At 41.7% G+C, this 16,533-nt stretch overlaps 1 protein-coding gene across 1 annotated transcript in view; it reads right to left on the bottom strand.

Annotated features, from left to right (window-relative positions):
• The window catches only part of FOXK2 (forkhead box K2), a 41,267-nt gene that overhangs the window by 3,367 nt on the left and 21,367 nt on the right, over positions 1-16,533 (bottom strand). The window contains exons 2-6 of the mRNA XM_082067355.1: positions 7,789-7,983; positions 4,819-4,966; positions 4,233-4,379; positions 1,251-1,444; positions 258-433 (exon numbers count right to left, since the gene is read on the bottom strand). Coding sequence (XP_081923481.1) covers positions 258-433; positions 1,251-1,444; positions 4,233-4,379; positions 4,819-4,966; positions 7,789-7,983 — 860 coding nt within the window. The remainder of the gene's footprint in view (positions 1-257; positions 434-1,250; positions 1,445-4,232; positions 4,380-4,818; positions 4,967-7,788; positions 7,984-16,533) is intronic.

The following is a 16,533-nucleotide window of genomic DNA, read 5'->3' as shown; positions in this document are numbered from 1 at the left end:
ATACAGGACAGAAGGACAATCATCTCTGCTTAGTAACAAAGTGATCAGTGGTGCTAGAGCAGCACACAGGTAGTTTGTACATATGCAAACCAACTTTACCTGGTGTGTTTGTATGTTTATCGAAGATTTGCTCTAAATGTTGAGAAGTTAAATATTTACTGCCTTTGTTTTTTTGTGCACATGTGAAGTCTTGGTAACATTTATGTATCAGCCCTCTCCCACCTCCAGCCCCAAACACTAATTTCGGGATTGCTCACCTGGGGCACTCTGTGCAAATCGCGCTTCTTGTATTACCGCTAGTTTTGGCTGGATAGCAGCGGGCTCGGGCTCCATGGGGACCGGAGATCCTTCCCTGGACAGGCTCTCGGGGGTCTGGACTCCACTGGAGTGCGCCGACAACACTCCGGAGTGATTAGGAGAAGCCGGGGCACTTCTGCATTTAGAAATGAAAGCAGCAGCTGATGTGTTTTAACCTCTGAACCGTGCAAGACAGTGACCTTGCTCTAAAGAGCACAACACACGCTGCCCACAGGAGGGCACCTCTGCCTGCTGGCAAGTACAGTCACACCCCAAAGCAGGGCTGCTGGTCTTTTATAAAGCTGCTGTTCAACAGGGACAGGATTTAAAAGCAAACCAGGTACAGTTAATGGAGAAGAAGTGGGTGGATGCCTTCTTAGGGAGACTCTAAATCTGTGGAACATGAACATTTCTTCTGGTGGAGAAGAATGATGAGCAAATCTGTCTACAGGGCAAGTAATAAAAGATCTGCACCAGCAGAAAGGCCATAACTTTAGAGAGGGAATAACTTAAACCCACATATTTCCCCATCATGAATTCTGCTTGAACATTATCAAACTAAATAGGTAATTTTCCATCTCTAATTTCAATAAAATGGTAGCCAGTATTCAATAATTTTCTTTTCAAACAGTTTAAAAATGCAGTAGATGGCAGTTAGAAATTAAAACTATAGTTCTGTAACAAAAACCCAAAGGTACAGCAAGGCTTGCTTACATTAACAATCTGGTAGTTAGTTATGCAAACTGAGTCAGTTCTTTTAACACTAAAAACAAGCAATAAAAACAAGCCTAGTGTATGGGGGCAGGCTCCTAGTAAACCATACAGAATCCAAACACCGAGTCTGGATGAAATTATATTACTGAACTTGTGACTGTATCCAAAACTCTCAAGTCTGTATCAGCCTGAAGATTAAACAACAGCCATAGTCTTTTTGTTCATCTGTTTTTCCTTACCTAGAAGAGAGTGGTCCCAGAGGGGTTCTAAAGCAAGGTACTCCCCTAGGCCGCCTTTTCCTAAAAGCCTGCTCTATTAATTTGCTTTCAGAAGCAGGGTCTATCCTCCAGAATGAGCCTTTGCCTGGTTCTTCCTGGGAACGTGGTACTTTGATGAAATAACGATTCAGAGAGAGATTGTGACGTATTGAATTCTATGAAACATAAAAAAATATGTAGAATTCATTGAACTTTTCCAAGTCAGAATGTGGCCTACTGCAGCAGTTCGTACTATAGGAGACTCGGGGTTCAGCTCTTTAATTCCTTAATTCAACAGAACTCAGAGCACTACAAAAGGCAGTGCCGTAAACCTGAAAGGACTCTTGCATTTTTCAAATCTTCCCCAACAATTTAAAAAACCCAGTATGCTAATGTGGCAATAACAGGAATTCCATTTAATTCCCTTACGAGAAACACGGTGATTGCGACAAATTGTTAGAACACTACAAATACCTGAGCATAATGCAGTGTAAAAAAAGAAAAGAGAAAAACTTATCAGTGTTCATCCACCACCCTTCCCCAGGTGTCACAGAACATGTCAGTTCGTTCTAGGAGGGACAGTAAAATACAGCATATACTGATTCTGACCTTACACGATAATCCTGTTACTGTTCCACAACATAGAAAGAAAAGGTTAAATTACTAAAGTTCCAAATGCAGCTGGATTGTTGGGAGTTCACCCACAGCCCAGACTGTCTCAACAAAGGAGCCAAGGATTTAGTGTCTAGAAAAACAACACATGGCAGTAGGTCCTAAACCAGCTCTTCACTGAGACCTTTGTTACCGCACTCCTGTTTGCACGTTACTTTATCCTCACTTTGCTGCAACACACACAACTCTTGCACCAGAGAGATGTAGAAAACTGCAGAAAACTGCAGAAAACACCCTGAACCGGCTGGATCCACACTTGGCTTTGCACACTTTTTGTTTTTTCCTTTTTCTTCTGGTTTTAAAAGATATATTTTGCAAATTCAAATGCAAATCCTGCTCAAATGTCCATGTTTGTGACCTTGATGGCAAGTTTGGAAAACTCTGAAGCAATGATAACCATGTATGGTTTCCTGAATGCAAACTGATGAAACCAGAAATTGTTTTTCCCTGCCAAAAACTGAAAGAGAACTAGAAAGATGCCAAGAACATGTTTCTAAATTGTATTTATTTCTCCATATGCTAGAATAAAAGAGGAAATCCAGAAGTACCTACAGAAGTAAGTTCACAAAAAGGAATCTTCAAGTCCTCAACAAAATGAGACCTTTATATAGTAAAGGATATAAATACCTCAATACTACTTATTGAGGTATAGGATATGGATACTACACACATGTACGTACTCTATCTTTTGAATAATATGCGCATATATAGCCTCAAATACTATTTAAAACATCTATCATGTAAGTCACCCTACCTGTGATCTAATACCTGGCAGAGCTGTTCTCCACGCGGTACACTGGTAGTTTCCAGCAGTGCTTCATACAGCTGGTGACTGAACAGCATCTAATTTTCAGCTTTTCCAGTTGTTTTTATAAATAGGTGCGAATTAATTATTCCAGAACATACCACACCTGCTGTGTCTATCACCTCGGTTTTGTGGAGTGTTATACATCTAAATACATACGCTGTTCTACAGCAGAATTCTTTCACCAGCATTATAACGTGTGTGTATGTTTGGTTCCACGATGTTTATACACATGGACATTCTAAGTATTTCAGAATAAGAAGCAAAAAGCATACCAGCATTTTATAAGCAGAATCTTGTTGCTAAAACGATCTGTTCCTATGACTGCAGCCAGGATTCTGTGCTGCTTGTGTGTGAAAGTGAAACAAAATTCTTAGAGACTTCCTAGCCACAACAACCGCGACATCCTTTACTAGCCAAACCACAGCACAAAGCCAGGAATAGTTCCATTCCCCAGCGACCTTGGAATTCCTCTAAGCGGGATTCAGCTTTCATATAGGCCCTATGACATGATTAATATTTAAAAATCCATTCCTCTACTGAGAAGGCATGTGTTCTTCAGTCTTCTACTTGTACAGCAAGTAGAGTATTAACACTTCCTCACGCTTCCCCTCCCCCTGGCTGTCCAAGTCTTACTTCCCTGAAAATAACTTGAGCACATGCCCCTGCTGCAGATCACGACCGCGCTGAGCAGCACCGCGGTGAAATTAATACTCCGTGATCGTCAGTGCAGCTGAACACTACACGGGCAAACCGGCCGGTCCTAACTGTGCTCTTCTGGCCTTTGCCGAAACTAAAAACAGCAGCAAAGGCACTGAACCTTTATACGTATCTGGACAGACTCTGCCAGACTGATTCATAGGCGGTTAGTCATCCTGGCAAATGCTGAGATGGTCTCTTTGAAAGTGAAAAGAAAGCAGATTTAATTCTACAGAACTGAAGGGTTTGGTCTAACTCAGTACAGAAAAGGTTTAAGTTCACGAACAGACTGTGTTGCACAGACAAAAAAAGGGCACATAGCAGTGCAAGACAACGACAGATGACACACGCTTGTTCATGGTTTTTCATGGCCAAGATCACGGTTTTTAAATAAAACTGAACTTTCAACATTTAATATCTCAATTTTATCTCAAGATAGGAACACGGACGTTTACACCATTTTAAGTTACAGAACACACCTACATTCCTAGACCACATGTGTATATTTAAAACCACAGTGCTAATTGTACTTCTGTTCCTCAAAGGCTACGTGTATCCCTCCTAGAGGTTTAGAGAATACCATTCCATGAATAAAGCAACATTTCCAATACAGAAAAGGTGAATCGCCTACTTTCTTGGAGAACTTACAATCAGGAAAAAGACACCACGCTCACTTGTCAAATTCTATTTATGAAGGACTGTTGGGCTCACCAATTGAGTTCTTATGACCATTTATAGCTGCCAGAATTACTCACAACTAAAAAAACCATTCCAGAAATCAAATTTACCTGCCAGCCCTTGTCTGCTGTCCTGTAGTACGGATAATTTTTAGTTATGTGCGTATAAATTCCATTTAGTGTAAGCTGCTTATCAGGTGCCATTGTAATTGCTTGTACTATTAACTGTGCATAGGAGTAAGGTGGCTTAGAGTCGTCCTGCAGAAGAGAAAGAAACGTCTGTATCAATGAACTTTAAAGATATACACACCCCCTTCTAAATCAAAAGTTACAAAATGCAATTATCTTGATTTAAAGCACTTTTGGATGACCAAAATCTTGAGGCAGAGAAGATGATTTTGCTCTTCTCATCAGCAGATTTTAGGATCACATTAAAAATTTGGAGAAACATACAACAGGAAAGAATTCTCAACAGCCTATAAACAGGTATGTAACTGAATATACATAAAGACTTTCTCTCAAAGGGAAGGGAGGTAAATCAACAAATCTCACATCTAATCACAAAAACCTCCACGGTATTTTTGAAGTCTGCAATGTTAAATTATGACTTAGCACATATACTTTAGGAAACAAAATTTCAGACGTCATGCATTCACTTAAGATGTAATTTCCGGGATTGATTTCAAACCCCGTTTACCTTTGGGCTGTCTCCACCCGATGCTTCCTTGTCATTTTCTGACTGGGAATTGTCAGCCATCAAATGTAGGTCAGATGGTATCACACGACTCATTTTGTACCCTGAAGAGCCTGCACCACGGGGGCTGGATGGGCAGGAATTTGCAGCACTGTAGAGCATAAAAAGAAGATCCTACTATTTTGTTATACAGTATATCGCCACATTATGTCTAATCGAAAAGCTCTTATTGCAGAAAAGCCCACTGCCACAGCTCCTGCACTGAAGGTAATGGTCTGCCAGTATTTCCACTATAAACCCCATCTTTCAAGCCGTTCTAACTCACGCATCACCGCAGGAAGAAACCTGCCAAATGAAGCTCAGGCTTTCCTCCTCAAAGGGAAAAAAGGATTAACTGATTTATTAGGTTGTATTGTATTTGTGTAAGATTTGCCAACAGAAAAGTCCACTGATCTACACAAGCAATGACAAATTTTAAGACATTCATTTCAAACAAGAAACACATCTTGCATGGAATTTCTGCCAGATGCTTGTACTCAGTCTGCTCAAAAAGATCATCTCTCCTGTGCAGTATTTTTGCACATTTGAGAAAATATAGCAAGCAATGAGGGGAAAAAAAGTTTTGATTCTCATTTTGCAAACATTTTAAGTATTTACAGGTATGTGCACAGACGTACATGCACATAAATATGTATAAAAATCATAAACGTATCTATAAATGGGGTGGCACCAGTACCAACTCATCTAATTTAACGCAGCATGAGGCCAACAGAGCTGACACACTGTTACAGGGCAAAAGACAGCACCAAAAATTGAAGAAGTGGCTGTGGATAGCTCACATTTTGCTTTCCATCACAGAAAACCAAAGGCAAAGTTGCACAGAACTCCACTGTCACATGTTTCTAATGCTCATCCCCTGCCTGGCACAGGCCAAAGGAACCACAGCAGCACAGAGCCAGTTTTCTTCTACAAATTCCATTTGGTCAATGGGTGATGTCTGTCCCTTTCCCCCAAAAAAATAATTTTGGCAGTTCTCTACAAGGATGCATACTTCCCAGCAATTCATACTGTAACTGATTTCACAGAATCACAGAATCTACTGGGTTGGAAAAGACCTCAGAGATGATCAAGTCCAACCCTTGGTCCAACTCCAGTCCGTTTACTAGATGATGGCACTAAGCGCCATGTCCAATCTCAGCTGAAAAACCTCCAGGGCCGGTGAGTCCAGCACTTCCCTGGGCAGCCATTCCAATGCCTGACCACTCTCTCTGCAAAGAATTGCTTTCTAATCTCCAGCCTCAATTTCCCCTGGCAGAGTTGAAGCCCATGCCCCCTTGTCCTATTGCTGATGCCTGGGAGAAGAGCCCAATCCCCCCCTGGCTAGAACTGCCCTTCAGGTAGTTCTAGAGAGTGCTGAGCTCACCTCTAAGCCTCCTCTTCTCCAGACTAAACAAGCCCAGCTCCCTCAGCCTCTCCCCATAGCTCTTGTGTTCAAGTCCCTTCCCCAGTCTTGTTGCTCTTCTCTGGAGCCACTCCAGCACTTCAATCTCTTTCCTGAACTGAGGGGCAATTTGCTACTAGTGATACACTATACAAGGGAGATTGGATTTTTAAGTGTTGCATGGAATAATCCTTGATTAGAGCTAAAACGTGTAACTAATTTATTTTTTAAAATATAGGTCACTGCTGTTCTATGTTGTCACAGATCAACTGACAACACCCCTCTACTGTGCTCACTTTAGCATATATTGACAAAGCGACACATATGGTATAATCAAAGCAAGTTTACAAGTCTTCTACAAAACAGGATGATTTGAAGAGAAACTGTGGAGCTTTGCTCTCAAAATAGACTCAAAACTGTCATATTTTTTTTTTTGTAATAAACTATACTCAACAGGTGCATGAAAGCCTTGAAGAGAATTACAAAATTCACAGTGAGGCAAAGACTGTGCTGATATACGTGATATTATCTGAAATATTTATGAGCTGCTCTGTCATTTCTTGGGCAAGATATGTTTTCCCTGAATTATAATAAGAAAGCAAACCTGTTATACAGTCAAGCCTAGATCTCTTCTCTCTCTCCTTCCACCATTTATATAGATCTCATTAAACACTACAATATTGAGAGCAAGATCTTGGCAAGCATGAAAGAAGCCAATTATGCTTACATTCAAATCTCATTAACAAGATCTACATTTTTAAAAATCAAGTATTAAAAGACCTTCACTCAAGTGAAGATACACGAAGCGAGAGTGGAAGAAAAAACACTTCCAAAAGGATGTATGTGACTTTGAAACGCAACTTTCGTCAGTGCCTTTAAATTAAATTTTTGCTTCTGAACTTTCTATGCATTTTTAAAATTGTATCTCAACTAATTTTACCAGTTTGTGAGGACAGTTTAATTGTGTTTGGTCCCAAATAACAAGTTGGACAATGGCTACAATTGCCACAGCAAATAAAAAATCCAGAATAATTAGCTTCCCTACACTAAACTACTCATCCTACAGTCTATTTTACGTAAAATGTCTGTTTAGTTGCAGCAGTGACAAATCATCTGGAGTAAGAGATCAGTCTGGTTTCCACACTAGTGGTAAGTTAAAAACTTTTACTGGTCATAAGCTTCAGGGTGACAGTGACTATCAGAATGTTTAACAATGGTATAATTTAGACTTAGTTAAAATGTTGCCATAAGCAACCTAAATCATCTGGAATAGAGGAAACAGGGTTGCTCCTTTGCTGGTCTAAGAATGACAGGCTCCTGAGCAAGCTGTTACACATTTAACACATTACATTTGAATTTTAAAGGTTGCTCACGCAACTGTTTTATTAGTTAGCAGAACGGCGCTTTTCTCCAAGGTAGGTTATGCTGAGCTCCAACTAAACTTCTACCGCTAAAGCAAAATACTGAGAATGAATGAGAAAGTTGTGTCAGGTCTGTACGTGTGCACTGCCCGGCACCCGGGGTTTAAATACCTGATGGTTCCAGTGGGAGAAGGGAGGGGGCTGATCAGGTGAGCCATGTTGTCTGGAATGTTTATTGTCAAGGGAGAGATCTGGGGTTGCACAGGCTTCACTGGGGACTCCGGGGCCTCCTGTTTTTCTCTCTTTTCATTGGACAGAGCTGTGAATGTTATCTTGATGTTTGTGCTGGGAAACCTGAAAGTACAGCTGAAAAGCAAAAAAACAAATACATAAGCCACTTGTTTAGGGACTGTAAGACTTTTTGCATAACTCGAATGTATCACCTAAACCTTATTTAAAAACAAAAAGGTAGAGTATCTTATGTGATTACCTGTAACCATCTTCACTTTACAGATCATACAGAAAGATCAATGTGACCAGAAGAAGATGCCCAAGTGAGCAACTTCAAAATTTGTAAAGAAATATAAGCAAATGCAACTCTTTGTAACAAGGGCAGTTTATGTGTTGCCTCTTGTCCTGGTTTTGTTAGAAACAAGACCGGTTCTCTTTTAGTGATTCTTCTTTCCGCTAAGTTCTTCTAGGTGGCTGTACTTTCCTGAGGTTTAGCCTGCATGTTTTTCCTAGGATGCTGTACTCGGTGCTGATAAGAGACCAACAGAATGCTGAAGAAGCTCGTGTTTAGATTTATTACTATGGTAGCTAAGAAAGACTGGTAAGTTTTCCCACGTTCTGTTGTGAGAGGGGCGTGTTTGAGGAGGGGTGGATGGAACAGGTGACTAGAACTGACCAACAGAAGTATTCCATCCCATAATCATCATACCCCCTATATAAGAGGGTGATCACAGGGTCACGCTGTCTTCGCCCATGGGCGGCATCTGGAGAGGCCCCTGTCTGTCTGTCTGTCTGTCTGTGACCCACAGCCCTCAGGCCCTGCATCCCGCACCCAGGTTCCGCTTTGCTGTGCAGTCCCGCCCGGGACTTCCAGGGCCTGAGCTGCAGCTGCTGGAGCCGCCAGCCCCGCAGCCCCAGCTCTGCTGCTGAGTGACGCAGCTCCGCATGAGCACCTGAGATTGGTTTTGTATATTTTGTATATATAGTCTCTATTTATTAGTAGCATTAGTAAAACCCTTTAAAACTCTCCAACTTGAAGTCTAAGTCTCTCTTCCTTTCCTCTTATCTTTCCAATCTAACGGAAAGGGGTGGCGGGAAGTGAGGGGACAACAGGGAGCGTCTGCCACGGTTTATTGCCGCCTTGCCTTAAACCTTGACACCTCTACATTTCTTGAGCTTCATCCTGATCTTGCATTATCCCTAAAAGTAGTACTATTTTGAGGACAAAAGGCTGCTATTTTATGATGTCAAAGAACAGCTTCGGCAAATGAACAAGTAGGTCCATGATACCAAAATTCAGCAGGGGCATAAACGTTGGTCAATTTGAGGACTACCAAGTGTCAGAGATTGGTCTAATGAAAAGAATTGATTTCTTTTCTCTTCAAATGCTTATTAAATTAAACAGGTCAATATTAAATCTGGTAATTTACAGAGTCTATTGCTGTTGTAGTACCACATTCAAATATCCTTTTTCAGAGCTGAATTTAAGAGCCAATTTTAATAAATCACCTATTTAAGTATACTACCCAAGATTGTATGCCCAAATTTAAAGACTAATGATAAATAGCAATGTATAATTGTTTAAAAGTTTGGAAAATAAAATACAGTGAATGTAGCTTTGAGTATTTTCCTTCCTACATCTCTGTATGTAGCGTTTACAAGTTAACCCAATTAAACACAACAGGCTATTTATAACTTCTCAGTAAATAAACAGATTGAGCAAACAAGAAACTTAATTTGCCCCTTAACAAAAGCATCTATAAAAATACAGTTGAAATAACTTCATCGTCTCCTCTTTCTTCAGCTGTTAACCATACTCAGCACTAAACCCCCGATTATATTTACACACCTCTTCCACATGGTGAAAAGGACTTTCCAACAACATAATAGCCAGAAACAACCCTTAGAAAATGCTTTTTCTTTTAAGTTATTCTAGATAGATCTAGTTTTATTAAAAAAAGAAAACAGCATGCTGGAACAGGCCTAAGAAACACAGCTATGAATGCAAGATACAGACTGTAAATGAAAGGCATCGTTTCTCTGGAAAAATGTATTAAACTTAAAAGTGATGTAAGAATTGGAAGGAACACTCAGCCTTTAAAACACTAACTCTTATATGTTTTGGGATTTATTTCTTAAAATTAATTTAAGGATGTTTATAGAACAAAGGCAGCATTTGATCCTATGTTTCTTGCCACATGCACCACAGTGATTCTTTTTTCTTACAAAACACACCCAAGGATCAGGAAAAAGAGAAAGAATCGACAATGACGTTCCTTTTTTCTCCGACTTACTTCTCAGTATGGACCATGTCCGAATTTAACAGACGACCTATTTCTGAAATGTGCTCAATGTACTAAATTAGGAACAGAATCTATGCCAAAAAACTGCACATGCGTTTCAGCAAGAAAGTTAAATGGACCAATTTCTGGGTTGGGTTTGGATTTTTTTTTTAGTATCTTCAGTAACAACTCATTTCTTTGCTTCTTCCAGTAGAAAGTATTTTTTGCTTATATTGTTTTAGTGACAATTGAAAGAGGTCTCAGCTGTTTTGCTAATTAAAGTGTTTCCTAAACAATGCAATTAATCAGCAATATTGATAACGCTGTTCAAGTGTGTGCCCAGAGGGCAGCCACAGGCATCCTTTTGGCTAAATCCTAAACAAACCTAACAATCCAAATCCTAAACAAACCAATCCTTTCACACAGCCCTGGGAGAAAGTGAACAACAACATCTATTTGACACCGAGACAGGTTTAAACCTTAGTCACCTGTTCAATATATTTTAAAAAGCTATTCCATACCTGCAAATTTAACTTCATGCTTGTCAGACCCAACTTATATCAACTTAAGAAAACTGCGGGAACAACTGGATGCAGCTTCAGATGCTCGTTCACTGGTCAGATTGATCGCTTAGTAACAAAACCAATACATAATATGCATATTCAAACACCTCCCTTCTTACATTATTGCACTACCTTAATGCACTATGTCCCCGGTGGGCGTTTTTTGCAAAAAAGGTAACGGCAGCTTCCCCAGAAAAGCACAAAGTCCAGCAGAGACACAGTGCTCTCCAACCTTCAGCCTGTGAAAAAAATATCCCCCAAACCAGGATCTTTGACTAATCAAGGGCACTGTATATGTTACTTACAGTCAGTACGCATTTCACAGGCTCAGTTTGAAAGGACGGCATTGTTAGGGAAGACACAATATACTGAGAAATCGCATCTGGTTAGAACACGCAAACACCTGAATATTATAAGAACGCCACATCAGTCAATTGATTTGTATCTGAAAACAGGTTTTTTTAATAGAAACATACTAGTGGGAATTCACCCAAAATGCGCACAGAATCATAGAATGTCAGGGATTGGAAGGGACCTGGAAAGCTCATCCAGTGCAATCCCCCCATGGAGCAGGAACACCCAGATGAGGTTACACAGGAAGGTGTCCAGGCGGGTTGGAATGTCTGCACAGAAGGAGACTCTACAACCCCTCTGTGCAGCCTGGGCCAGTGTCTGTCACCCTTAATGAGAAGAAGTTTCTTCTCAAATTTAAGTGGAACCTTTTGTGTTCCAGTTTGTACCCATTACCCCTTGTCCTATCATTGGTTGTCACCAAGAAGAGCCTGGCTCCATCCTCCTGACACTCACCCTTTAGATATCTGTAAACATTAATGAGGTCACCCCTCAGTCTCCTCTTCTCCAGCTCCAGAGCCCCAGCTCCCTCAGCCTTTCCTCACACGGGAGATGCTCCACTCCCTTCAGCATCTTTGTTGCTCTGCACTGGACTCTCTCCAGCAGTTCCCTGTCCTGCTGGAACTGAGGGGCCACAACTGGACACAATATTCCAGATGGGGTCTCCCCAGGGCAGAGCAGAGGGGCAGGAGAACCTCTCTGACCTACTGACCACCCCCTTCTAACCCACCCCAGGTACCATTGGCTTCCTGGCCACAAGGGCCCAGTGCTGGCTCATGCTCATCCTGCTGTCCCCAGGACCCCCAGGTCCCTTTCCCCTATGCTGCTCTCTAATAGGTCATTCCCCAACCTAGACTGGAACCTGGGCTTGTTCCCACCCAGATACAAGACTCTACACTTGCCCTTGTTATATTTCATGAATTTTTTCCCTGCCCAGCTCTCCAGCCTGTCCAGGTCTCTGGATGGCAGCACAGCCTTCTGGTGTGTCAGCCACTCCTCCCAGCTTGGTGTCATCAGCAAACTTGCTGATAGTGCACTCTATTCCCTTGTCCAAATCATTGATGAATATATTGGATAATACCGGCCCCAGTACTGACCCCTGAGGCACTGCACTAGATACAGGTCTCAACTGGACTCTGCCACATTGACCATGACTCTCTGGCTTCTTCCCTTCAGCCAGTTCGCAGTCACCTCCCTACCCGCTCATCCAGACCGCACTCCCTCAGTTTAGCTGTGAGGATGCTGTGGGAGACTGTGTCAAAGGCCTTACTCAAGTCAAGGGAGATCACCATAATCAGCTCCCTCAGCACCCGCGGGTGCATCCCATCCGGACCCATGGATTTAGGGATGTCCAGATTGCCTAACTGCTCCCTAACCCAGTCCTCATCAACCCAGGCAAACTCCTCCATTGTCCTGCCTTCCTCTGGGGCCTCAGCGGTACGGGGCTCCTCAGGACAGCCCCCAGCAGGGTAGACAGAAACAAAGAAGGCATTCAGTAACTCTGCCTTCTCTGTATCTTCTGTCACCAGGGCACCCACCTCGTTCATCAGTGGGCCTACATTGCCTCTGCTGTTAGTTTAACCAGCAATTAGACTTTTTCTTCTGAGCACTGGACACACTTTTCACAAGTATTTGTACATTTTTTCAGATGTGCCATCAGTGTCTACACAATGACATTCAGCAGTATGAAAAAACACCCTAAAGTGAAAGATCACTGATCCGTCTATACACTCAGATGTCTAAAAACTCAAAAGCAAAGACCTGTGCATCGTAAGTGATGAAATATTGCGGTAACCTCACATTTACCCAAGCTGGAAACAAAACACTTCTACTAAATTCAAAGTAAATGCTGGAAATATGACCTATTTGTAAATTAATGAAAAGCCAAGGGATGTACCTGCTCACTCATGTTTTAGCAAGTGCATAAGAACTATGCAAAGTTGTTGGTGCTCATTACAGGAATGGTGCTAACCCACTTTCAGAAGGACCTGGAACAAGCCCATCTGCGTCAAAAAATGATCCTATGACAACAGAATCTTGATGACGACAACAGGAACATTCTTGAACCACTAGCAGCAAATACAAGCTGAGTAATAAACACGTGTTCTTGTTTGAAATGTATTCAACCCTTCTCTCCCACTCAGGAAGCTAACTTCATAAGAAACAATTCATTTTTAACCCTACATTCACAACAATTTCTCTAAGGGGAGTTGAGAGTCAAGACCAAAAAAGACGTGTCCTGAAGTTGTTCCACTACAGCAAATTTTGCTGCCAATGTAAATGATTCCATTAACAACTCGGAGCTGATCTCACTCCTCCCCTGCATTATTATGCTAAAGAAACAAGCCTTAACAAAAGTTCTACTACACATTTTCAAAAGATCCTTGTTTTAGCAGGTAGACATCTCATTTTCTTTACATGCCAACCACTCAAACATTGGTATTGATCAGCAGCGAAAACATTTAGGTCATCCTGCAGTCCAGGAAATGTGCTATGATTAATTAAAAATACGTATCTCAAAATCACAAATTCCTGCTATATTCTCCTCTTTTCTTAACGGAGAAAATACGTAAAACGGAAAACAAACAAACCAAACAAGCAAAAAAACCCACACCACAACAAAACCTAAAGAAATTCAATACAGTAGCCCTGCACAGGCTGCAGGGACTGAGAAAGCAATTGGCCTGCAGGCAAGAATGTAGGCAGCAGTTACTGTAGAAACCAAGCTCTTCGCTGCTTTTCTCTCAGCAAAAGAAAGACACAAAAGAGCTGGAAAACAGCGATCGATGGGAAGCAGCTTATAAAGCTGCTTGTCACATCTGCTGCAGGAAAACCAGACACTAATTCATTAAAACTGCTCATGTAATGCCTCTGGAATTTGAGGCTCCCCAGCCTGTGAACACAAAAGAAACTCCGCCTATGGAAACACTGCATTTTCGGGTATTTAGCATCTCTGTACACAAAAGCCGTGTGCAGACTCAGGTTGTGTGGTCTCTATTCTTAAATTTCATCCTAAACTATAAAAACAAACTAAAATTTGTCCAAAGGACCGTGCGCCTCTACCTTTGCCAAATTTGAAATAGCTATTTCAAGTCCCAACAGAGCATACACGACTCTGTAATACAATAGTTTCCTGTTTAAAAAACAGAACACTTGCAACAGGAAAGTAAAAATAATAATAATAATAATTTTTTAAAAAAAATCAATCATAATTTCTTCTTCCTTCCAGATAGCTGCATTGAACAATGGGTTCCTATTAGCAAATATGCAAGCTCCAACTTTTTCACCATGACAGTAAATGCCATTTGAAAACTTGTCATAAAACATATGATTTACAATCACAGCTGAGCTCAAGTAGACGAGCCACTATACTCTTTATTATAATACCAAGCTAACTAGTTGGAGGTGCCTGGCATTGCCCCCTCAGTTCTAAGGTACTCGTGGGGATGCAAAACATATGGAAACACTGAACTTATAATAATATTATTCAGTGCTAAACAAAGAGCTACCAGCAAACCAAACAAAACTGCTTGGAGCCAAACATACAGTACTTGGTATTTTACTGTTCCTTACAATGAAAACAGTAGGGGGAAGTACAGTGAACAAGTGCTGTCATGATGTGTTTTGACGCAAGCATAATCATTAAAAAAGCACTTATGACTCAGACATTACTTTAGTAACAAAAGACTTCATTTATTACCTCATCGGAGAGTTGCTTTCTATTATAAAGTTATGCCAAAGCTCCCTAATCATTACTCAATCATTACCAAAAGAACAGCTACCCACAGAGGCAAGGCTGCACAGAAAAAAAGCTTATTCCTGAACCAAGGAAGCAAAGCTTATTTTAGATGGACTTTTCAAGGCAGAACCCGGCTTCCAAAAGCAGAACAGTCCTTTATTTCACACATAAATCCATGACTAACTCAGGCCATTGAAGAGTGACAAAAACTGCTTCCTCCCAACTTTAATTTTGAGTAGATAGCAGTGTTTAATTTCCCCTTTAAATCTGCCAGTCGGGTCAAACAACAGACTTTTTTCAGGCTCCTCTCAAAAAGCTACGGACATTAATTACATTTCACAACTACCTACCTAAAGATGTTTGATGTCCAAGAGCCATTCCGTACTTGGTCTACTTTGGTGATAATTCTGGGCTGAGTATCTCAACAGAAATCAAGATTTTATATTCCAAGACCATTTTTTTAACCAACTGTACTCTGCAGAATGTTTGTTCAAACCAGCTTTCAATTTTTCTTCTATTTGCAAATTCCTAAAACTTTTCTAAGGCAGGTGCAGAACCTCTAGAAATTTTATACACATGGACTGCTCCACAGCGGACATAAACTTAATTTCCTTAATCACTTGTCACAGAATCACAGAATGTCAGGGATTGGAATGGACCTGGAAAGCTCATCCAGTGCAATCCCCCCATGGAGCAGGAACACCCAGATGAGGTTACACAGGAAGGTGTCCAGGCGGGTTGGAATGTCTGCAGAGAAGGAGACTCCACAACCTCCCTGGGCAGCCTGGGCCAGGCTCTGCCACCCTCACTGAGAAGAAGTTTCTTCTCAAATTTAAGTGGAACCTCTTGTGTTCCAGTTTGAACCCATTACCCCTTGTCCTATCATTGGTTGTCACCAAGAAGAGCCTGGCTCCATCCTCCTGACACTCACCCTTTAGGTATCTGTAAACATTAATGAGGTCACCCCTCAGTCTCCTCTTCTCCAAGCTCCAGAGCCCCAGCTCCCTCAGCCTTTCCTCACACGGGAGATGCTCCACTCCCTTCAACATCTTTGTTGCCCTGCGCTGGACTCTCTCCAGCAGTTCCCTGTCCTGCTGGAACTGAGGGGCCACAACTGGACACAATATTCCAGATGTGGTCTCACCAGGGCAGAGTAGAGGAGCAGGAGAACCTCTCTGACCTACTGACCACCCCCTTCTAACCCACCCCAGGTACCATTGGCTTCCTGGCCACAAGGGCCCAGTGCTGGCTCATGCTCATCCTGCTGTCCCCAGGACCCCCAGGTCCCTTTCCCCTACGCTGCTCTCTAATAGGTCATTCCCCAACCTAGACTGGAACCTGGGCTTGTTCCCGCCCAGATGCAAGACTCTACACTTGCCCTTGTTATATTTCATGAATTTTTTCCCTGCCCAGCTCTCCAGCCTGTCCAGGTCTCTGGATGGCAGCACAGCCTTCTGGCGTGTCACCACTCCTCCCAGCTTGGTGTCATCAGCAAACTTGCTGATAGTGCACTCTATTCCACTTGTGTGGGCACTCAAGAACCAATCAAGACTCCAAATCGTCTGAAAGGCCGCAAAGTAAAGAAACTATTTAATCTACAACAAACACATCGTTATTGGAAAATATTCCTCAAGAAGCACTCCTCCTGAGCTATTCTTCTAAGACCACGCCAAGTTCTCAAACCATGGGCTGTTTTAAGGGGCAGCAGGAAAGCGCAAAAGGATAAAAAAGGAAAAAAAAATAACAGACA

The sequence above is a fragment of the Streptopelia decaocto genome (genome assembly GCF_964273445.1).
Source record: "Streptopelia decaocto genome assembly, chromosome: 16".
Lineage (NCBI taxonomy): Eukaryota > Metazoa > Chordata > Aves > Columbiformes > Columbidae > Streptopelia > Streptopelia decaocto.
This window is presented reverse-complemented; position numbering and strand designations above follow the sequence as displayed.